The 24,615-nt window shown below is 38.3% G+C and overlaps 1 protein-coding gene across 2 annotated transcripts in view; it reads right to left on the bottom strand.

Moving 5' to 3' along the window:
• LOC311291389 (potassium/sodium hyperpolarization-activated cyclic nucleotide-gated channel 2) overlaps positions 1–24,615 on the bottom strand; it is a 76,589-nt gene that overhangs the window by 24,228 nt on the left and 27,746 nt on the right. For both annotated transcript variants that reach the window (XM_084410404.1, XM_084410403.1), the window contains exon 5: positions 11,841–12,059. In XM_084410404.1, the coding sequence (XP_084266530.1) occupies positions 11,841–12,059 (219 nt within the window). The remainder of the gene's footprint in view (positions 1–11,840; positions 12,060–24,615) is intronic.

The following is a 24,615-nucleotide window of genomic DNA, read 5'->3' as shown; positions in this document are numbered from 1 at the left end:
TGCAATTGGAGAAGCACTAATTAAATGTCTATTTCGGCCCGAAACTGAAAATTGCAGTTGAAAATCAGCAGGCGACATTTCGGTGCATCCCTATATTAATAATAAATGGTTCTTGAAATTGCATATTAGAATGATTTCTGAAGGATCATGTGACACTGAAAACTGGAGTAATGGTGCTGAAAATTCAGCTTTGATCACAGGAATAAATGACAATTTATAATATATTCACATAGAAAACTATAATAGAAAATTATAATATTATTTCACAATATTACTGTTTTTACTGTATTTTTAATCAAATAAATGCAGTCTTGATGAGAATAAGAATCTTCTTTCAATAACATTAACAAATTTTACCAAGCCCAAACACACATTCTCAACCTCAGTGTTTTAAAACAGCCTAAATGGACTAAACGACAGTATTATAACACTGGGGCACCATATTGATTCCTGACTAAAGATTTTCCAGTCTAGGTAAAAGCCAACAAAACCATGGCTCCTCAATCCCCACGTCTAAGATAAGTGGAAACCAGAGAGCTCTGTGTGTGTGTGTGTGTGTGTGTGTGTGTGTGTGTGTGTGTGTGTGTGTGTGTGTGTGTGTGTGTGTGTGTGTGTGTGTGTGTGTGTGTGTCAACTCTCCATGTTTTGAAGTCCTGGTGTCCTCTTGCTGAAAATAAAGATGAAGAAGTCTAATTTCAGGTTTGGATCAGAGATGTATTATTCACCACTCTGATTCTAGAATAAATCACCTCATTACAGTACTAAGCACATTTCTACCTGCGGGTACAGTGAGCCGAGCCAAAGCTAGCCTGCCCTCGAGCCGCTCGACAGAGTCTGAACTCGCACAGAAAAGTCCATCACTGTTATTCAGCAAGAAAAAAGTCATTAAGTTTTCAGGAACCAAAACCATCTTTTTGCATATGGTTTTAAAGGGTTAGTTCACCCAAAAATGAAAATTCTGTCAGTAATTACTCTCCCTCATGTTGTTCCAAACCCCGTAAGACTTTCATTCATCTTCAGAACACAAATTAAGATATTTTTGATGAAATCTGAGAGCTGTCTCACTCCTCCATAGGCTTCTATGTGATCGATATCTGCCATCCCAGAAAAGTTAGTAAAGACATCGTTAAAATAGTCCAAGTGACTCAGGGCTGTAGTACTCGAGTCCGGTCTTGGACTCGCTGGTATTTGGACTCGCACTTGTCTCGTCTCGGTCTCGGCCACTGGTCTTGCCAAATATGTCTTTTAGTCTCGACCGAGTCCAGGTCTCTTTATTATGTTCCCAGTATTTACGTATTATTGTAGCATGCTTCCCGCGGAAACCTCCGTAGATGACGACCGCGCGTGTTATTTATTTTCTACTTGCTACTGAAATACCGGCGCATATCTGAAATAACAGATCCGTCTATTCACTGCCGATCATAATATCAAATTGCTATATGGACTATTGACTGTGAATATTAAAGACTGCTATCAAAGTCTGATTGTTCAGCGAGTCTCTGCAAATAAGTGCAGGTTCATGTACTACACATACTCAAGTACACGTTCATCTTCAGCATTTCATCGTCAGATACGCTCAGAAACCCGTCAAAATAAAAGTTCGGTTTAACGTGAAGAAATTATCACAGATATATTTTACTGGAGTGAAGCTATATTGTCATTTAGTTGCTCAAATGCTCAGTACTAGTACCTAGCTGTGGTTATAGTAGTGGGTTGGTGTTTGTATATCAGTTCTAACACTGCTATTATGAGGTATCACATGTCATCATTCTGTTTTCTTTAGATTAGAAGATTATATGATATCAAGGGGAATATCTATACTTAAAAATCCTGGGTGTTGTGACACTGTTTTTGCTTTTAGATCAACAAATAATAACCCAAAATGATTGTCTTGATAATGTCATGCATAAGACTTTTTTTCCCTGTCCTGTCCTGGACTCGGTCTTGACTCGGACTCTAACCTTTTTGGACTCGGTCTTGTCTTGGACTCGAACCTCTTTGGACTTGGTCTTGACTTGGACTCGACTAGTCCTGGTCTTGGACTCGACAAAGGTGGTCTTGACTACAGCCCTAAAGTGACTACAGTGGCTCAACCTTAAGTTTATCAAGCGACGAGAATACTTTTTGTGCGCAAAAAAACTAAAACTAAATAACGACTTTATTCATTTTCTTCAGTGTGTTCCTCTGTGTGAGTTCACGTAGTGTAACAGTGCAGCGCTTCTGGGTTGTACTTCAGAACGTAGGCTCACTATTGGCCGACGCTGGTCATGTGTGTGATGCGTGTGATACTAGCCAATAGTGATAAACTTAAGGTTGAGCCACTGTAGTCACTTGGACTATTTTAACAATGTCTTTACTAACTTTTCTGAGCTGGCAGATGAAATTACAGAGAAGCCTATGGAGGAGTGAGCCAGCTCTCAGATTTCATCATAAATATCTTAATTTGTGTTCTGAAGATGAATGAAAGTCTTACGGGGTTGGAACAACATGAGGGCGAGTAATTACTGACAGAATTTTCATTTTTGGGTGAACTAACCCTTTAAGACCTCATTTCAGTCATATTGTAATAGCTATCTGTCATAGATATCTGTCAATAATCTATAAGACGTGTAATCAATTACCCTGTGTACATAAAGTCACAGCTGTAGTAAACACAAGGTCTAATCACAAGGCCTTTACTTTAAAAAGTATAGAGGCAACACCACAGTACTGAAACTCGTGTACTATATTTACATGATACTATTCCAAAGTACAAAATACCATAGTACCGTGTCCATAGTAGTTTTTTGCTAATGCTGTAAATACAGTAGGCCTATTCAACTAAATAAAAAACATGGTTTCTTGTGCAAGAACGTAGTGAGAAGGACCAATAAACCTTGTAGGATTGAAAATAATCCAAGATATTTTAAATGAACAAGTATATTTGCTTTACAGTTTCCACCCCCTCTTTCCACCACAAGGACCATTTGGAGCTCCTGAAGGCACAGAGGTTTCTGATAGTGATCTAGGCCTGTAGGTAGGGCTGGGCGATATGGAGCAAAAAATATATCTCGATATATTTTGCTATATCTCGATATACGATATATATATCGATATCTTTACAGGAAAAAGAACCCCCCAAAAACTACTGCAAAAACAAATATGCCAAATACCACCAAGTATTTTTTATTGAAGTGCAAAGAGGTAGGCAGTTCATGTAGGAACAAGTGCTTCTGCGACATTTTTAAATAATATATTTTTTTATTCTTTTTTTTATAATTAAAACTAACATCATAAACATCATGCTATTTTTTTACTTTGAGCAATTCTGGAGCTATAATTGACTCTAGGAGCATATAAAACAAAACAGCTCCTTGGAAAAAATGAAATGTAATATTGTAGTAGTTATAAACAAAGGTTTATTTTTAGTTCAGATTAACATTTGAGGCAATTGTATTCATAATGTCAAAATTAAACCTACGTAATGTTACTTGAAGGCATTATAGCCTACTATTCCTGCCAAACTTCCATGGTTGCAGTTAGTGTTACTACAGTAAATCCATGGTGAATGCTGCTGATCTGTGGGCACTGGATAGTTCATTCATGGCACAATGTTTCTCCTGGTTTCCACGTCAGCGCTGTTTGATCCGTTAATAACGGAGAAATGTGAATGTTTCTCACTAGATCTCGCAGCGATGTTATTACTTCTGTGGCGAATTCAAATGCTTTCTTTACTGGATCATTAGCGCTGTGTAGTAACAGTGTCGCATGATCACGATCGGCTCGCGCTGCTTTGGTCCAAACTGATAAACGGTCCTTCAAATACACAATAACGAGCAGTTTCGTTCCGCTTGCATTACGTTTGCCATTTGATGTTGTGCAATGTTGTGGTCGCGCCGGCGTCTCTTACATTATGAGCGCGCTTGCCACGCGCAACGCGCCTACATTTGAAATAACACAATTTTTATAAATATAAACAATATATCGATACGATATGTCAAAATCCATATCGTGTTTAAAAAATATCTCGATATATTTTAAATATCGAGATATCGCCCACCCCTACCTGTAGGCCAACATGTTTGTACTTTGTGGGGGGTCGATGAATTGTCACACCTTTAGTACAGTGGGGGAAGTGTAATTATCTGATTGGTCAGTTTGAATGTCTCACATCTGGGTTTTAATCACATGGTCAGGAAAGGATAAAAGAAGATTGAAACTGTTGCTCTGCCTCTTTTGATGCTCTGGCTCGTCTTCTCTGGATCCCTTTCTTGGGGCTCTCTTCTTATTCTTGGGGCTCTCTCCTTTTGCCTCCTCTTTTCAATTCAATTCAATTCAAATGAGCTTTATTGGCATGACTTGTACAGTATTGCCAAAGCATTGGTCATTACATAGGCAATGAACAAATAATCAATAAAATGAATCAGTAAACAAATGCATGAATACATTTATTTAAAAAAAAAAATTTAAAAAAGAAGAAGAAAAGAAATCAGTATCAAATGTAAAAAAAAAATATATATATATATATATATAAAATATCAAACAATCAAAATAATAATTATTTGAAAATTTGTACAATTATTTATCCATCTGAGGTTCCACTGGTTGTCCTCATTTCATGGCATGAGGAGACATATTTTGCAGAAATTATTTCACATTTGGGCATTTCTCCCAGTACATATGGGAGTTGTATGTACTTTTCTTTGTCTCTCTCTCTCTCTCTCTATTTTTCAAAACAGCAAAATTTATTAAAAGCAAAACCGATCTACTAAACATACTTGCCACATTCGGTAGTCGGTTACCTCGTATATATGTTTATATTGTATATATATTTTATGTTAAGTGATAAAGTTACAGCAGGAAGTAGGAAGCCTAATTAAAAAGTATGATAATTTTGCGCAAAGCACTTAAAGCACTAATATACAGGTATACTCAAATAAAATATTAAATTATGCATAGACACCAGCTTTGAACCTGACGTCTCTGTTCAGTTTCATCCTGAAGGCCAGAGATCCTCGGGGAGAACAAACCTGATGAAGTACTGCATTAATTAAAGAGTCTCAATGTTTATCCACACGTACGCATGGACGTCAGTCTTTGGGGAGAGACAGACGGAGACTCTGGTGCATTATGAGATGTACTGAAAGAATCACAGACATTAGGAGGTTCTGCACGGAGGAGCCAAATGATTTCAGAAGGTTAGAGCAACAAAGAGAAGGAGAGAGAGAAAGAGAAGACCGAGATCTGGTGATATCTGTCATGCCTGTTTCCTCAGGCTGTTCTGAGCATCAGCGGGCCGTAAGGAAAGCTCAGTGAAACCCGAGAAGACTGCAGGAGAGAGAGAGAGAGAGAGAGAGAGAGAGAGAGCCTGTGTTTCTGCTCAACGCACAATCAAACAACACAATGAATGACAACAGCACAAGAGGCATTAGGTCTAATTGAAATTCTTCTCTTGTTATTTCCTGAAAAATATTCCAGACCCCCTACGAGCACCAGAGCGGCTTCACTGCGGGATCTACAACCTGGAGTCGCATAACCAGACTCTTAATTATTATCACCAAACGTCTAATACACACAACAGCTTATTCGGGCTAGGAGCCAATCAGTTGGACAGGAACAGACCACCTGACTGACACACAAAGACAACAAACACAGTGTGTTTTGTTTTCACCTGCCGTTTAGGGGTTTATCTGAAATGGCTTACATCACAAAAACAGCCCGGCGAGGAAAACACTCATTCAAGCTCTCACACAACAGCGTTGGTCTGGGACTGACTGTATAGAAAACAAAGATGAAATGTGACTTTTTAGACTTTGTGATGCACTATACGTCTTGAGCATTAAATGCTACTTATAGTGAACAAAACAAAACTCTGAGCATCGAAATTTGAGAAATCATAAATCACAGTTCACTATCATTCAAATGTACGGGGTCAGTAAGATTCAATGTGTAAATAAGATCTAAAGGTCAGAAAATACAGTAATAGTGTGAAATGTTATTAAAAATATCTGTTTTCTATCGTAATATATTTAAAAATGTAATTTATTCCTGTGATCAAAGCTGAATTTTCAGCATCATTACTCCAGTCTTCAGTGTCACATGATCCTTCACAAATCATTATAATATGATGATTTGCTGCTCGAGAAACATTTATGATTTTTATCAAAGTTGAAAAGGGTTTCATATTTTTCTTTCTTTGATGAATAGAAAGTTCAAAAGAACAGCATTTATTTGAAACAGAAATCTTTGGTAACATTACAAATGTCTTGGCTGTCACTTTTAATTAATTGAATGTGCCCCCCAAAAAACTATTTGAATGATAGTGTTAACTTAATATTCAACAATATTATTGATCTGACTGCACTGACGCTGGTGTATGAGAACTGAACTGAGCTGTAAAGCTGCTTTGAAACAATCTGTATTGTGTAAAGCGAAATATAAATAAAGGTGACTTGACTTAAAAAGTGACAGATGAACAAAGCCTAACTGAAAGATCTTCGGAGATCTGTGGGTGAGCACAAAAAAGTATTGTACCTCTGAAAATGCTTTTATGACACTCAAACTGCTGTAGAAATAATGGTGAATCATGAGGCTATGAGCAAAACTGGAACATAAATGGTAACCAATGCAGGAACAGTTTTGCTCACATGTGACTTATTAACACAAAACCAAGGAGAAAATGCAACATTGTAACGACTTAGTCCCATTTTGGAACAAGGCAAACGCAGAAAATCTTCTTTAAAAAAAGTACGTTATATTATAAAATGTTCATAAGAAACTGTAATTCTAAAAAATTCTTAAGAAATTCTCATATTTTCAATAAAATGACAGGATGTCATTATGTACAGCTTATTATCATGAGGTCTAATACAACATATTTAAAAATGTACGCCTTAAAAATTTGTTAATGTATATACAAATATATAATTGAGTACAAAACATCTCAAAGGTTCTTAATTGGCATCGATGGTTCCATGAAGAACCTTTAACATCCATGGAAACTTTCATTTCCTCAAAAAAAAAAAAATTTGTGGAAAAAGGTACTTTATTATTATTTTTTTATGCTCTTCACTAAGAAAAAATGGTACTTTTAAAGTTTTAAAAAGGTCCTTTGAGGAACCAAAAATGGCATTGCAGCAAAAGAAAACTTTTTGGAAGCTTTATTTTTCAGAATGTATGATAAAAAAGATGAGACTAATTTGTATTTTGAGACTACAAAATATATATATTTATATATTTTCTTAAGTTAGAAAACATGAAGATAGCGTCTAAGAAGAACTTCAGTGTCAGTTTTTCTGGGATGTGCACATCTAAAAACCACTGCAAACGAATCTTCATCAGCCAATCAGATAAAAGCATCTTATTTTAAGAAAGCTGTTCGTGTCTCCATTGCATCGAGAAGGCAGAACAGCGTCTTTCTTCTACCTCTTCCAATCTGCCCGGCTCAGTCAATCTCTTTAAGTATCCAGACCGCTTCCCAGCCTTCCAGATTTAGCACTCCGTCCGTCAACACACTTTTATAGCAGCGATAAAAATAAGCAATGCACACAATTGCACAGACACACACACACACACACATACTGAGCAAAAACAGTAGCGGCACATAGCTGAGCTGAATGTGAAGTAGCTCACATCTATGACGCAAACAGCCCTGTAACATACAGTATGTGACATAAATATATGTGTCATATTTCCTCTTCGGGCTCTGTTGAGTGTGTTACGCGTTTGCATGAGCACACGGCATTACATTTCAAAGGACTGTCTGTGTCCAAAACACACCCGAGGCGAAGACTTAGACAATCAATGGAGAGAGAGAACTAGCCCACCGCTCGTTCATCAACCGCCTGAACTTGAGGTGTCCTGAGGGACAGTCGTTCATACACGTCATATCACAGCACAGGTTTGCATGACTGCATACATTTTTCCAGCTTGAAAGCGGATTTTTTTTTTGCTGTTTGATGAGTCAAGCCGTCTGCGATTGTATCTTTGTAATACATAAGCGATTCAGGTCAGGTGCGGAGCGGCACAGACAGTCTGAACATAATAAATGATCTTCTTAAGATACAGCTCAAGCTAAAAATGAAAATCATGCAGTTTTTATCACATATTCACTCTCCCGCAACCTGCTTTTTTTCCCCTGTGGAACACAAGAAGAGTTACTTTAACTCAGTGATTGCTTTATTTGACGAACTGTGCACTATTATTGAACAAAACTGAGGCTGAACTAAATTGAGCTGATTCTGAATAATGACTCTTGTCTTTTTTTAGAGCTGCTTTTTAGTTGAATAGAGTTCGCTGCGTAACTAATGAATGTTACTACTTTTATATTCTTGTTTATCACTGTGAAGCTGCTTTGAAACTATCTGTGTTGTATAAAGCGCTGTAGAAATAAATGTAGCTTGAAATTGCAAGTTTTCTTAACATTATAAAATAATAGTTTGTCAGTAGTTTGAATAGGTGCAAATGTGAACCAGAACTGAAAACAGAAAGTTTAATAGTGTCTGATTTAAATTAGACTGCTGTATAATTTCTACCTATATTGAATAAAACTCTGAATAACATGTATTTATTAAGCTGGGGGTAAGAAAATGTCTTGTAGCGTAGAAAAAAAATGAAACATGACCTTTAAATAATAGCCTATTATAGCCTATAATAGCTTCTGAAAACTTACACTTATTTATTTTAGTCATTTTAGTCCTTTTTTGATACATGTGGATGAGCAGATAATGAATATACACTGTTCAAATGTTTTGGGGTCAGTAAGATTTTTTTTGTGTGTGTGGAAATTAATACTTTTATTCTGTAAGGATGTAAATTGATCGAAAGTGACAGTAAACACCATTTATAACGTTGCAAAATATTTATCATTCAAATAAATGCTGTTCTTTTGAACTTCTTGTATATAGTTTCCAAAAAAATATGAAGCAGCAGCAAAACCTTTTTGAACATTGATAATAATCTGAAATGTTTCTTGAGCAGCAAATCAGCATATTATGATGATTTCTGAAGGATCATGTGACACTGAAGACTGGCTGAACATTCAGCTTTGATCACAGGAATAAATTACATTTTAAAAATGTATTCAAACACTTATTTTAAACTGTAATAATTTTTCACAATATTGCTGTTTTTACTGTATTTTTGATCAAATAAATGCAGCATTGGTGAGTATAAGAGACTTAGAACGGTGGTGTATATTTAGCACCTTTGCAGCAAAATGACACTAGAATAAAACCACAACATTGTTAGGTGAACTGTCCCTTTAAATCTGAAGAGACACTTCAGGGGAGAATTTTCTAAAGTGAGAGAATCACACAGCGCAGAGAAGCAGGTCACTCGTCCCTGACCCCTACAGGTCTATTCCCAACCCCCTATTTCTCTCTGTCTGTCTTTCTGTTTCCCTCCCTAGCTCGTTCTCATCATTTCATTACGGCACTTTCAAGGACAGAATCACAGTGCACCACACACACCTACTTCACAAGGACATTGGCAGGACACTAATCTGCTACCTCATCAATTTTAGCTCATCCAGAGAGACACTGTAATATTGTGCGCACGTACACGCACATAAATCGTATACGCTCGTCGTCTGTCCTCCACTTGAGGATACACGCCTCGAATTACTGGCTAAACAGATCGGGAGGCAATCCCTCTTTTTCAAAGCGACCAATCAGAGTGCTCCGTTGCCTCCGCCAATCTTTCTGCATGGTAACAGAGCTGGTAAACGATTGGCCCGAGCAGGAACACTGAAGCCATGCCAAGTCTAATCTACTGTTACAAACACGACGCACAGAAATATGACAGCCACAACCAAGTCAGCACTGCGGTAGGTAGTACATAAGCTGATGCTGTAGCTGCGGTCTCATCGGCTAATAGAGCCTGCAGTGAAAACAAACACACAGTCAGAAAGACAACTATCTGTCGCATTAGCAGTCATTATCCAATCAACACAAGAGCATCTGAAGAGTTGCTGACTCAACGCAACAGTGACAAACAAACCGTAACAGCTGCACAAACATTAGCTGCGCAGGCAGATGGAACAATAGCGACTTTAATGAGTTTTAATGGATGAGGAGGAGTAACATTATGAGGTCAAGGAATAGGCCTTGGCAACTAATTGAAAAATAAGTACTAAAATTATTGAAAGAAACACTAAATAGAAATATTTTTTAAAACGGACAACTGCTTTTTCAAGTTGTGCATTCGTGCTAGCTTTTTAGGCGAGCCTTACCCACAAACCCCTTGGAGGAGAATGCTTCTGTGGCAGTTTCCTGGGGACTTTGACAAAGCAAGGCTCGCGAGGCCAAAGCTAGCACAGCGTTTTTTAACTGTATGAGTCTATAAGTTAAAGGTAGGGTGGGCAATTTGTTTTATAAACATTTTTGTTATACTGGTTGAAACTCTCTTCACATCCTGGTAGCAATCAATAATAGAAGTGCTCTAAATATTAATTCTGTGGAAGTCTCAGGACCAATCATTGCATTTGGTTTGATATCCTTCCTGCCTGTCAACCTATGTATTTCCATACCTCCGCGTATACCAGACATCACAGTTCATCAGCGTGATCCATGAGGCTATGCGGAGTTGTAGACAAACAGTCACCGACGGACACAAACAAACATCAGCAGCTTTTACAGCTCCTCCTGAACCAAAACAATGAGCTTATGCTGCGTCCACGGCATGTCTTAACCGTAATTACAAGATGGCAACCCGTGACGTTCTACCCGGAGCTGTTCACGTCCTCAGACTTGGATTTATGTGTTTACATGTCAACACTATCAACGGTAAAATGAATCTGCAGCAGTCAGGTGGTACAGGTCAGCGCTCTTTAAGTTATGCTCATTATTATTGTAATGTTATGTGGTTTGTGACACAAGGTAATTTAACACTGTCTCTCGTGACGCTTTGCAGACTCTGCAGTGTTTTAAAGGAGGCGTGGCTTTGTAGACGCTCTGTAGGGTGGGATCTTATGCTTTCAAAGCTAACTTGCTAATGCTAACCTCTACGTAATTGCCAACCCTACCTTTACCATTAAACAGTAGTGAATTTAGACAGATGTTGCCACTCACATGCAAAAGCAAACAGTACATGACAAAGGAGTTTGTGGTCTCAACATGCAATTTTATGACACTGGTGTCCCAATTCTGCCAACATACTCAAAAGGATGTATATTACCATTAAAAGCAAAGTACACAATATAGTAAGTGGAAGTATGCAAATTGAAATGCATAATACTATGTAACCTTTTTTGTTTGAAATGAACAAAATTTAAATAAATGAGTACATCATAAAATCATCTTCCAACCCATGTTTTTGTCTTACCCCAAATCACAATGGTACGCATATAATAATTATTTATATTATTGTTGGGACGATTTCCTGGGAAACTGCATAATGCTTTCGTCATTCCTCCATGCATGTTTACAGCATATCCGTAAATAAAGGAAAGAAGGTCAGGCTACTACTATATGCAGTTGAAGTAGCTTGAAGCCGCAGCTGAACATCGAACCCGAAAAGAGTTTTGCAGGCAAAAAGGGAAAGAGACAATATCCATAATAATAAAACATGAATCAACATAGCATCACTTTTGCTGTGCATTGACACAAAACAATGTTTAGTTCTCTAAACTAGTTACTGCTTTGATCTATTTGCCTTTAAATAGCCATGCCAAGTTATAGTTTCCATCTGATATGAATAGCATTCGTAACGTCTAATTACCAAATTTTTGTAGCGTTATTTAAAAACAACAATGCATATAAGTTTTACGATTAAACCGCTAGAAGGCTAAAAGTCACCTGGTGTAGCTTTATAGTCAGTTGTTTCTACTTCATTATTTAGCACCTCATGCACAGTTGCTTTACCTTTTCCTGGTACTGGCGTCGTGAGGAGTCCAGCGATTGGATGAGGGCCGTAGCGTGCCCGATGAAGACGGCATAGCAGGTGGCACCAACAATCATGCTGAGCATCGTCAGCCAGATATCAGAGAGACTCTCCGGAGCTTGACGACCATAACCAATACACAACATGTGACTCATGGCTTTAAACACAGCAAACGAGTACAGCTCACTCCACGTGTCATTCTGCAGAGAGAGAAAGACAAACACAGAACATAAACAGCACGAAACTGCAGCTCACATCACCAATGCCAATCTGAAAGCACTATAATAGTAAAAAAGCATTATTCTATATGACTTTTGCACTATAATACACTTTCACTCTATGGAAAACAGCAGCATCAACATTTTGCTTAATACCTATACGTTCACCAAACAGTGTCGTACAAATTTGGAACAACATGAGGGGATAAAACCCTATATAAAAGGGGATAAGTCCACTTTAGACATTGTACTAACTATAAGTAACTTTGCAACTACATGTCAACTAGCAGTGATTAGAGGATTAGTAGACTGACATCTTAATATCTGCTAACATTTTATTTTGATGCTCCTCCAACAGACTGATTATAAATAACTTTGCAAGTACATGTCAACTAACCCTAACCTAACCGTCTATTAATAATCTAATGAGAGTTGACATGTAGTGGCAAAGTTACTTATAGTTAGTAGAATGTCTAAAGTGACCTATTGAAATAAAGTGTAATCCACAAGGGCTGTATAAATAATGAGAGAATTGTCATGCTTGGCTTTAATAATATTATTTATAGGCCTGGTTTTACAGAGATGGCTTAGATTAAGCCAGGATTAGGCCTTAGTTCAATTAGGACATTTAAGTAGCGTTTTTAAACATGCTTTAGAAAAAAAAACATTACTTGAGACAAAAAAATGGCACTGATATATTTTACACTTTGTCACTGCAAGTTGCTTTCAGTTAAGACAGCTCAAACATGCATGTTAGTCTGGGACTAACTTAAACCTTAGGCTTAAGTCTGTGAAACGGGGTTGAAAATGTTTTTTTTTTTTTTTTTTCACATTTGATGGATGCAAACCAAATTGAAAACAAATCTGGATTCGGTGGAAAAACAGCTTCATATTTAAACATGTCAGGTGTGAAAAATAACAATAGTAAAACACTGTAAATAAATAACAATAAATCTTTCAAATAGTGCAATGCTACGATGCAGTCACATAACCACACTATGTTGCATGATTAATTAAGCGAGTGCCAAATTTATCCACCATCCACAGAGCTGTTAATGATGGTAAGTGGGGGAGCGCTGGCGGTTTCCTTCTGAAGTCTACAATCATCTCCACTATTTTGAGCATGTTCAGCTCCAGGTTGTTATGACTGCACCAGACAGCCAGCTGTTCAACCTCCTGCATAAATGCAGACTCGTAACCATTGTGTATGATTCTGATTCGTCCGCAGACTTCAGGAGCTTGACAGAAGGGTCTTTGGCGGTGCAGTCGTTCTTGTAGAGGAGAAGAGCAGTGGGGAGAGCACACATCCCTGGGGGACGCCAGTGCTGATTTTGTAGGTGTTAGATATAAAGTTGCCCATTCTCACAAGATGTTGCCAATCTGTCAGAAAGCTGGTGATCCATTGACAGGTAGAGCTAGGAACAGAGAGCTGGGGTATTTTAGACTGCAGGAGTCATGTGATGGTGGCATTGAAAGTCAAACTGGATTCCACAAACAGGATCCTCACATAAGTCCCTGGTTTATCCAGATGTTCCAGGATATAATGCAGTCCCATGTTGACTGCATCATCCACTGCCCGGTTTGCTCGATAAGAAGTCTGTAGGGGGTCCCTGTGCCAATAACCAGTCTCTCAAATGACTTCACAACCACAGATGTTAGAGCAACAGTTCTGTAGTCGTTAAGTCCTGCGATTTGGGTATTTTTCTTGAGATGGGGGTGATGGTAGAGCATTTGAAGCGGGAAGGGACTTCGCACAACTCCAGTGATTTGCTAAAGATCTATGACAAGATGAGGGCCAGCTGGACAGCACAGGTTTTTAGACAGGCTGCTGAAACACCGTCTGGGCCTGGTGCTTTTTGGTTGTGCAGAGAGACTATAAGAGTGGGTGTGGGGTGTGAGACACTGATTTTCAAATCTGCAGTAAAACTCATTCAGCTCATCAGCCAGTTGTTGATCCCCAGTCATTTTTCAATCCAATTGAACATCTCTGGGATGTGCTGGACCAGCAAGTTTGATCCACTGCGGCTCCACCTTGCAACCGACAGGACTTTAAGGATCTTCTACTAACATCTTGGTACCAGATACCACAGGACACCTTCAGGGGGCTTGCAGGGTCCATGCCTCGGCGGGTCGTTGCCATTTTGGCAAACATTAGGACCAACTGTTTTAGGCAGGTGGTAATTTTGGCTCAGTGGTGTATTCTTCATATTCTGAATGCAATTCATATTATATCCGAAATGTCTACTGTGCCACTTTCTAAACTCTTATACATAAAGCATTTAGCTGCAGAGTGGATGGCTCTCAGATGTCTCGGGATGACAGAGATCAGTGTGTGGTGGGGCACCGCCAGCAGTCTCAAACAAGAAGCCATTAAATGTGCCCTTTTTAAAAATGTGTCTGCCTGACTTGTGCTGACATCCGGCTAATTCCCAAGGCAAGATTAATTACAGTTGCTGTCCTCTGAAAACCGAAAACCATCCTATCATGACTCTTTAAGACCCCAGATTACAAATTGAAATGGTTACTCTATGTGTCAAGAGTCTAATAAAATATTTTATATTTATTATATATTATTATAATATATTTAGATGTTTAGTTAGACATTTTTTGCTGAATAGCATACTATTTGTAAGCATGTGGACAGTATGCAAATATGCGTAATTTGCAGTATGCATGGAATACTACATTTGTCAAAATGCACAGTATAAAATATTTCCAAGCGTAAATAAAAAAAGGCCTAGATTTTCAATATAGCCTCAAGGTGCACCCCAATTCAAGTCCCACTTAAAGGGGTCAAATAATGCCATTTTTGTACAAGCTAATATGATTCTGTAGGGTCTAAATTAAAAGTTTGTAATATACTTTAATTAAAAATTATCATTAGTATTGTAAGAAAACACTCATTTTACCTGGTCAAAAACAGCTCTGTTTTCAGCACGCCATTTAAGTGCATGTGTCTTTAAATGATAATGAGCTTTGCTCACCCCGCCCCTCTGTTCTGTGCGTACACCGTTTGTAACACAATAACAATAACGCAATGTTCATTATAAACGTGGGATTATATTGAGAACGTCGTACATAGAAAACATGCCGTAATGTACCCTGAGTGTAAACAGCCGCATTCATCGTGAAGTGTGCAGCAAGCGATTTGCAAAGATTAATATAAAGGTTAATATAAAGGTTAATAAAACATTACACTCACTTCAGTTATTCTGGATGTGCAGCAGGAACACGAATAGTTGGTACCGATCCTTTTTTCAGGAGCAACTTCTTAGCAAAACCAGCTTTATAACGTTACTGACCCTCGTTTGTCAAGCAGTCTGGTGTGTGAAATGATTCGCGCAAACATGAAAGCATTGACGTTGATCGTGGGGAATATTCCGCTTAGACGCCATTCTGCTCATAGACAGTGCTCCAGCGTATCAACAATGACCGCACCGGTCCGAGCAGACCATGATTGACAGCTCGCTCACGAGCGAGGGCGGGTCTGTGTTGAAACGCTGCTGTCAATCAACAATCGTGGGAGGGGCGTTGATTTTGTGACGTCACAAAATCGAACGGCTTGATTTGAGAAGGGGGAAAACATATAAGATTTAAAAAAAACCACTGGATGGATTTTTATCATTTTATGATGGTTGTGTACAGGCACTGCCAACACACATTTCAGTACAATCAACTTGTAAAAGTGCATGTACCATTATATGACCCCTTTAAGCACTATTTTATGCCATTTTGTAGTATAAATGGAGTGAATAGTGTGTACACACTAGAAATACCAAAAATAAAACGTGTACTTCAAATGATGATACACTTAATTAACTGAAAAAATGAAGTGTGGCGTGTTCATGCACTCAACTATTGCAGCTTTTCTTACGTAGCCAAAGGGGAGGGGCTATCAAACTCCAATGCTGAATGACAAAATAACCTTCATACACTAAATAGTTTAGTATACAGTAAGGGCATAGTATGTACATAGTATACGATAAGCAGTATACTAGTATCCCATTCCAGACATAGTCTGAGTATTTTTCTCCCCCAAGACTATTAGGTGGCATTCAGAGTAGAAGGGAAGGAAGAAAAGGACTGTGAAATGAAAAAAATGGCAAATGAGGAAAGTGTCAGAGTGAGCAGGTCACTGTAAGAACACTGGAGTGAACAGGCATGAATTATACATGAGTCAAGAGCACTTTGCCTCAAAAACAGAAGAAGTAGAGAGTCTATACTGAAACTCTGGACACAAACACACACACACACACACACACACACACTAAGAGACATTGCGTCTGCAGAGACAAAGGAATAGAGTGGATAGAGGAGGACACATTCTACAGCAGTCTATAATATCAAGTATATACAGTGCTATGCATAAGTTTAGGCAACCATGCTAAAGTTGACTAAAAAGAGGAATAAAAAATCATATTTTGCAAATTTAACTTAATGCCTTATTTTAAAAAATTAGGAAAAATCCAACCTTTAAGGACACCAATTTTCTTTGTGAATGAATAATGTATCGTAAATAAATAAATGTTCTTCCTTAAAAAACAGGGTGCATAAGTTTGGGCACCACTATGTTAAATTCCCATAGAGGCAGGCAGATTTTTATTTTTAAGTTTTTTTTTTATTTTTTTTTTAGGATACTATGCATCCTGATAAAGTTCCCTTGGCCTTTGGAATTAAAATAGCCCCACATCATCACATAGCCTTCACCATACCTAGAGATTGGCATGGTTTTATTTCAGTTAGCCTAATAGCTAGTTTGATTTGCATTGAGAGATGATCTTATGGAAAGTACTCCATGCCAATCTCTAGGTATGGTGAAGGCTATGTGATGATGTGGGGCTATTTTAATTCCAAAGGCCAAGGGAACTTTATCAGGATGCATAGTATCCTAAAAAAAAAAAAAAAAAAAAACTAAAAAATAAAAATCTGCCTGCCTCTATGGGAATTTAACATAGTGGTGCCCAAACTTATGCACCCTGTTTTTTAAGGAAGAACATTTATTTATTTACGATACATTATTCATTCACAAAGAAAATTGGTGTCCTTAAAGGTTGGATTTTTCCTAATTTTTTAAAATAAGGCATTAAGTTAAATTTGCAAAATATGATTTTTTATTCCTCTTTTTAGTCAACTTTAGCATGGTTGCCTAAACTTATGCATAGCACTGTACTAACATAAACCTGCAACTACATTGACTATGTTGGGATAGGAATACTTGCATGCTGTTTAGTGCACACTGCATATTGTTTTTTTTAAATGAGTATGTGAAACATATGCAATATGTAACAATAAATCTTTCAAAAAGTAGAATGCTTCAATGTTGCCTCAATTTAGCGAGTGGAGTCCATTTATCATCTGGGAAATTAATATAGTCATTTTGCATTTTAAATACAATTTTGTAAGCAAATGTCATAACATTTGGCAGTCAGATCATATAACGAAGTCAAGAAAGAGATATCAAAAATCATGCTTGATTTCATTTCTGGATCAATATATTGTTATATAAGATTACTCATACCGTGATATGAGATTTTGGATCAGCCTACATCAAAAATACTATTTGCTTTCATGCATTTGGCAGATGCTTTTATCAAAAATGACTTACAGAGCATATGTAACTTTTTTGGCAGTAATATGATAAGCTATTCTAAACATACTACTATCTTTTGCAAGGAATTCCCATCTGTAACTAGACTAAAATAGTATATAGAATAAGTCTATGACAGAAAGGAAGAGAAAATGTAAGCCATATAGGATCTGAGACACTTTCTTTAGATCGCTCTCCCATTCATTGGCTCATGCCCTGGTCTGCAGTGATAGGGCAAGAGGCAGTATGGAAAGACACTCATTAACCATACAGACACGCGTGCCCTGTGGCTGATAAGCTCTGCGAACATCCAACTCTTGGATTGAGCCTGTAATAGTGCAGTCGGGCTGCCAGCCTGTTCAGACTCTATTTTGCAATAGCTTATCTAAACGTACAGGAGTCCTCGCATGCGACGACACGCGCTGATGCCCAGGCCCTGAGACACCAGATGCTGTGTAATATATGTTTTTAATCTCAGCCAAAACAATCCAACATCTCTTCACCCATCCATTCATCTCAGCGTCGGACCGAGTCAGTGCCGCTTTTCATCTCAAACGTGAATGCAGCAAGTCAGGCAGAAAAGCTTCCTGGGGAAATTATACTAAACGTCAGTCTGCTCTTCACGAGGAATACATTCAGATGCGGAGTAAATTACGGAGGAAAGCAGGATTACATTTATGATTGGTTCTGAATGACACCAAGAGGTTATTTATCCCCTATTGGCTTGTGGCCTGTAGAGACATACAGCAGTTAAAAGTGCTGCAAGGAGGATGTATTATTGCAGGCCAAAACCTGAAAATGAGCATTTTAGCACTTTTGGTTCCATCATCTTTAAGTTTTAACGGGTTAAATGTCTGCGGTGAAGACAAGCTCAAGATATTTTCCTATTTTACTCGACATCATAAAACACATCAGTAATTTTACTTGTCTTGTAATGCCTGCTACAGATTTCGGCAATCCCGTAAGATCATTAGAACATCTGTCCGACACTGATCTAATAAACTTGGATGTAGACTGTAGGGTTGCTAACTGTCCCGAATTAGCCGGGACGACTCGTATATTGGGCCTGATTTATTTGTCCCGTTTTATTGACTGCTACGCTGATCTAACCACGCACTGATACAACAAGCAACACGACACTTGAGAATGATCACGACACATCATCCAATCACAGCCCGCACTCATAGACCATACGAATAACAAACTCTGAATTGAGAATTAATTATTCTTTTGGGACAAATCATTGTTTGATTTGCGAACAGAATCCTCTGCTGTCTGGTCGCTCCCGGTTCGATCCGGACTCGCGCTGGTTAATCCCGTTCACTGTCCGACCGGGTTTTGATTTCGGAAAATCAGTTTTAACGAATTCAAACAACGTGATTATTGTTCATGAGGCCAAAATCCAGCCACGCAAGAAAACATGAAATCTTCCTGAGGGAATACTGTGCTGATGTGATTTGCTGCCCAAGACACATTTCCGATTATTATTAATGTAAAAAAAAAAAAAAAGTCAGGATTCTTTGATGAATAGAAGAGGTTCAAAGTAGATTTATCCAAAATAAAAACCTTTTGTAACATTATAAATGTCTTTCCTGTCACTTTTGATTACTTTAATGCGTCCTTGCTGAATAAAAGTAGGCTATTACTTTAATTTCTTTGTGTATAATGTTACAAAAGCTTTCTATTTCAGATAAACGCTATTATTTTGAACTATGGTTTGTGTGTAATGTGACTTTTTTTGTGTGACCTTAAAATTGGTTTTAGAATTAAATTGTTCATAAATAGGTTAAGCAAAACAAATGTGTTTATGTCTGAGAACCTTTTAAACACACTCGAACCTGAAATGACATATACTGTGTGATACAGTACACATATTTTGAGTGTCCCTTACTTTCCTGTAAAGAACCACGATTGTCCCGCATGTTTCTTTTCTGAAGTTGGCAACCCTAGTAGACTGTACGACACCTATTGAATTGTAGGCTACGACGCAAGATAGCATCATCAGCGTGCGCTAGTGGTAAACTAATAGAGCGAGATGAATCACACTTGTGGTTTTTAATGTGAGCTGAAAAAAGAGGAGGAAGCAAAAGAGGAGAATATGGATGTGGTCATGGCTAGGGAAACACGGTTTTATCACCATGTTGCGTTGATCAATGCGCCATTTCATGTTGATTTTTATTGGCTCGTCAGTATCTGTGGGTCGTAGCAGCAAACACACACTGTGAGATGATCATGATGAATTCTGACACCGTCAGTGAATGATCGCAGGCTGTGTTTGATCGCAAGACCGTGACAATTGCCGTCTTTGAGTCACGATTGGTCATGTTTCATCTCGGACGGCCAAAAATCGTACATTGGGTACCGGGTATTAAAGGAGGTTGCTGGCAAGCGTCTCGATGAAGAGGTTGTCGGGGACATTAAACATAATCAGCTGAACAGGCAAACTCATCTACTCACTTTCACAACCTTACTGTGTTTATAATCGCACTCATGCACACTATTATAACTCAGATTTTCAGGGAATTATATATATGTTTTAAATAAAGAAGCTTAATGGTGGTGACTGTGAAGTCATGTGACTATGGCATAGTTCGTTTAGCGTTTTACCTGGTGATTGTATTTAGGCTTTAAAATTCATAGAAGTTGTTCATTTGTGCAGATTATCAAAAGCCAATGGAAAAGCCTACTGGGATTTTGTCGAGGGAATCAGGGCGACGCTAACTTACAGGATGGCCTACAAAAATCCATCATCACTGCAACTATCCATTGCAATGAGGATAATGCTATTTTTCAGAGTTCTTATGTTTCATTGGGGTATCAACTTTATCTCAGATGTTTCTCTTAAAATTCCTGATGAGAAATAAAACAAGTACAGAAATATAAAATGAACATTTTGAGATTTTTGCCTTTTGGCCAAGACAAATGTTTGCACAGTGAGAGACATTGTTGAGAACTCTTCTGAAACTCAAGAGAGAAGCAGAAGGCTTCAAGATAAATCTCCATTTAATCCCCAACAAAATGAGATATTAATGAAACGCTCATTCCCTTTAACAGGCACACGGATGAATATATTGGTGCAAACATAAGCAGTATCAATGCAGGTTAAAATTAATGAATGTGCAAACTTACTATTATCAAAATAAGAAGAATTAAGTCAGAACCTACTACTGTGCAATATGATGCATGCCAGAGTTAAACGATTATTATTATTTTTTTATGATAAATATCCATTTTTTAATCCATCTGGAATTTATTGGATTGAGAAAAGTCCCTATATGATGTGTCTGAATGCTAAGAGCTGAAAATTAAAGTTGAAAATAAGGTGTTGTCTAGTGAACAGGAAATACTTTCTCAAAACACTTTCTCTTTTCTTTGGAATAATCCGCATTGATGAGCTGCTTACGATATCACCAGGAAAAGTAAATGGGAAGAATTTTGACTTTCGTGTTGACTAAATAAAACTATGTACTACACATTAAGTCAAAATAAACACATTTTGGAGTAAGGAGAAGTCAGCCTTGATTAAACCGGATTCTGGGAACCAACCCATAATGTGACCGACCGCTTTATTCCTCCAGGTCCATGTTAGCGGCAGTGTTTTCCCAGGAGGGACGAATGCCTGTGGTGAGAGGACTGAGAGCATCTCTGTGTCCCTGGAGGGGTTTTCTCAGAGGGACAGAAATAACATACTGTGTTTAATCCACTTACACATGTGAGTCTACACACACACACACACACACACGTTGGGTTTTCATGCTTTATGGGAACTTTCCATAGACAATGATTTTTCGACTGTATATTCTCTCCCCTAACCCTAAGCCTACCCTTAAACTCACCCATCACAGAAAACTCTCTGTATTTTTACATTTTCAAAAAACATCACTTATAATGTATAAGATGTTTTCCTCACGGGGACCAAAAAATGTCCCCCAAGGACAATGATTTCAGATATTGCCATCTCTGTAAGGGCATTTTGTCCGCACAAACACGTGCACACACACACACACACGCACACGCACGCAAACACGCACACACACACACACCAGTCACAACACAGGAAAACTGATCGCATTTAATTAGCTCAGGCTATTATAGCTGAGACCTATATATACTATGTATATATGTTTGTAGTCAGTAAGGAAATTAACACCTTTATTCAGCAAAAATGCATTAAATTGATCAAAAGTGACAGTAAAGACAGTATGTAGAACTTCAAAGGATCATACAAAATAATTTACAGTTTTCACAAAAATATGAAGCAGCCCGACTGTTTTCAACATTGATAATAATAAGAAATTTTCCTCGTGCAGCAAATCATCATATTAGAATGATTTCTAAAGGATCATGTGACACTGAAGACTGGAGTAATGATGCTGAAAACTCAGCTTTGCCTCACAAGAATAAATAGCACTTTACAATATATTAAAATAGAAACAAAAAAAAAATTAAGTGAAATAATATCTCACAATTTTTCTGCATTTAACAACAAATAAACAAATATTTACGGGTTTAATTGAAAATAAATCAATGAAAATGGACAGAAACCACAAATGGTCAGTGGTGTAAGCAAATTTGTAACGATGCACATGTGAACTCATGGGAACCAAAATCTTGCTTCACTTCTGCATATCATTGATATATCAGAAATAAAATCCACAAAAAACACACACACATTTTCACTAGTGGACTCCACTGTGACCACTGATGTCTGCATACCCTTGACTTCCTGCTATCCTAATAGATTTATGTTAGCGCTGAGCAACACACACACACACACACACACCAGTAGGCCTATTTGTATGCAGAAAATTCACAGCATGTGCAACTCAGCATGCTTTGATTCATTACCGTTACCATAAACCTCACAAAAAAAGCACAGGTTATAATAATTCAAGGTTTTTTTGTTTTTTTCATACAGTGATCTCAATTCCTGCCATTTGCTACATGTAACTGCAAAACTTCACATCTTACAACTTTCATATAAACTGTATTTAGAATTTGAGGAACTCTAATTAGGAATCTTGAGGAATTCTAATCTGTCTATAGTAAAGCTGCAGGTGTTTTGTGCACAGGTACTAGCAAAAGGGCAATTCACACTTCACCGACAGACGCCGACTAATGCAGACAACCACCAGATTACAGTGCGTCACTTCTCAGACATTCATCGACCAGACAAGCACCAATTCGGCACATTCAATTGGTGAAAACAAGCATCGACAGACATCACTCCGCAGAAGTAGCAGTGCTTCGCCTTCTGAGAATATAGTTCCCAGTATGTATGCGGTTAGAAGATGGCTGTGTCTCATGTGACCTTGTTATTCGTACACGCTGTGACTATACAAATCACAACATGTAAAGAGGAAAATGTTGGCCGTTATTTTGTCACTTATTGGGAGCAGTATGCTAGCTGGAGCCATTTACCTCCAGTCTTTGTGCTAAGCTAGGCTAGCGGTCAGACAGAGTTACGGTACGCACGGAGATGAGAAGGGTATGTGTGGACTTATCTAACTCTGGGGGATACGGTGAATAAGCTAAAGTCCCCAAAAGTCTGCGTGTTCCTTTAATATGATCAAACCTCAATGCATCACCTCTTGCCGAGATCTAGTCTCATGTAGCAGACTTTCAGACTGACGGCAGAAGGTCTGGACTCTACTGCAGCTTTTCTTGCCCAAGAGGACGTCTGACTGACATGTAAAGCAACCAATCACAGTTGTAAAAATGTAAAGTTGATGTGCCTACGATAACAGACCGGCGTGCATCTAATACATTTTTCATTCAAGCCGGTTGTGCAAGTTTACAGCAACAATGGCGCTGCAAACTTCACATACTTTCGAAAATACCAAGGGAGTAATCAATCAGCCGGAAACTGAAGCTTCCCCGGGGGCCGCCATTGATTAGCAGACCCCCACCTGCTGTTAGCACTCCATTGACTCCCATTCATTTTGGCGTCACTTTGACAGCGAATAACTTTACATCTGAGGCGTTTAAAGACTCCATTTGTCCATTATTTATTTCTAAAGAAACACGAAAATGTATAAAAGGCTCCATTACCTTGTATCTTACGTTATGGCCCCGTAGAAGCAGTTTTTGTAAAAATAGGCTAACGATTGCGTCATAACCACGCGACTCTCTGTCGCACAGTAGAGAGATTACCGTATGGACAGGAGGAGAAGCTCGCGGGCAATCGGGGGGACGTGGAGGCAAAATGACAAAATAATTCATCAGAATACTTAGCAAAAGTTGCTCCTGCTCCTAGCTCATGGACACCTCCTACTCACACTCTCCGTCTCTGCAAGTTTCGGAAGGGAATGATTCAGATTTCTCTTGGCACAGCTACTAGAAGACAGACAGGTTGCTCACGTCACATCTACGTCGTCAAGCTCAGTTTGAGTCTGCGCAGTACGCTCAGCCATCAGGAAGTGAGTGCTTCTAATTGACTTCACTTTTCTCCGTTGAATCCAATGGGGTCGATGTGTCCATTTCTTTTACCGTCTATGGAAAATACAGCATTTAGTTGATGCCGATGAGTTCATTGACGGCGTTCTTCTTCCATGAAGGGGTTTGGCATCACGACGGCTTTGTTTCCAGGCGGACTGTTTAAAGAACGTGACACACGTCTCCCAGAAATCCTGAAGAATTTAAAAGACGACAACGTCTGAGGCTAAGACTAGCCTAGTTATTAAATAAATTAATAACTAATGATCTTATAACGGAAGCGAATCAATCAATCAATCAAAACTAACTTTAGCTGGACAATAACTTTATCCTAGAGCTGTTTTAAAGCCAAAACAATCTGTGACAGTAATTTCCTTTTATCACTGTAAAGCTGCTGTGAAACAATCCATATTGTTAAAAGCGCTATATAAATGAAGGTGACTTGACTAGCCGAGATCAAACCAACAACCTTCTCACCATCAGAAAGTCTCAGACGGTTTCTTTGTGAACATCGAT

Source organism: Rutilus rutilus (genome assembly GCF_951802725.1).
Source record: "Rutilus rutilus genome assembly, chromosome: 6".
Taxonomy (NCBI): Eukaryota; Metazoa; Chordata; class Actinopteri; order Cypriniformes; family Leuciscidae; genus Rutilus; species Rutilus rutilus.
The sequence above is the reverse complement of the archived record's forward strand: the minus strand, read 5'-3'. Positions and strand labels throughout refer to the sequence as shown.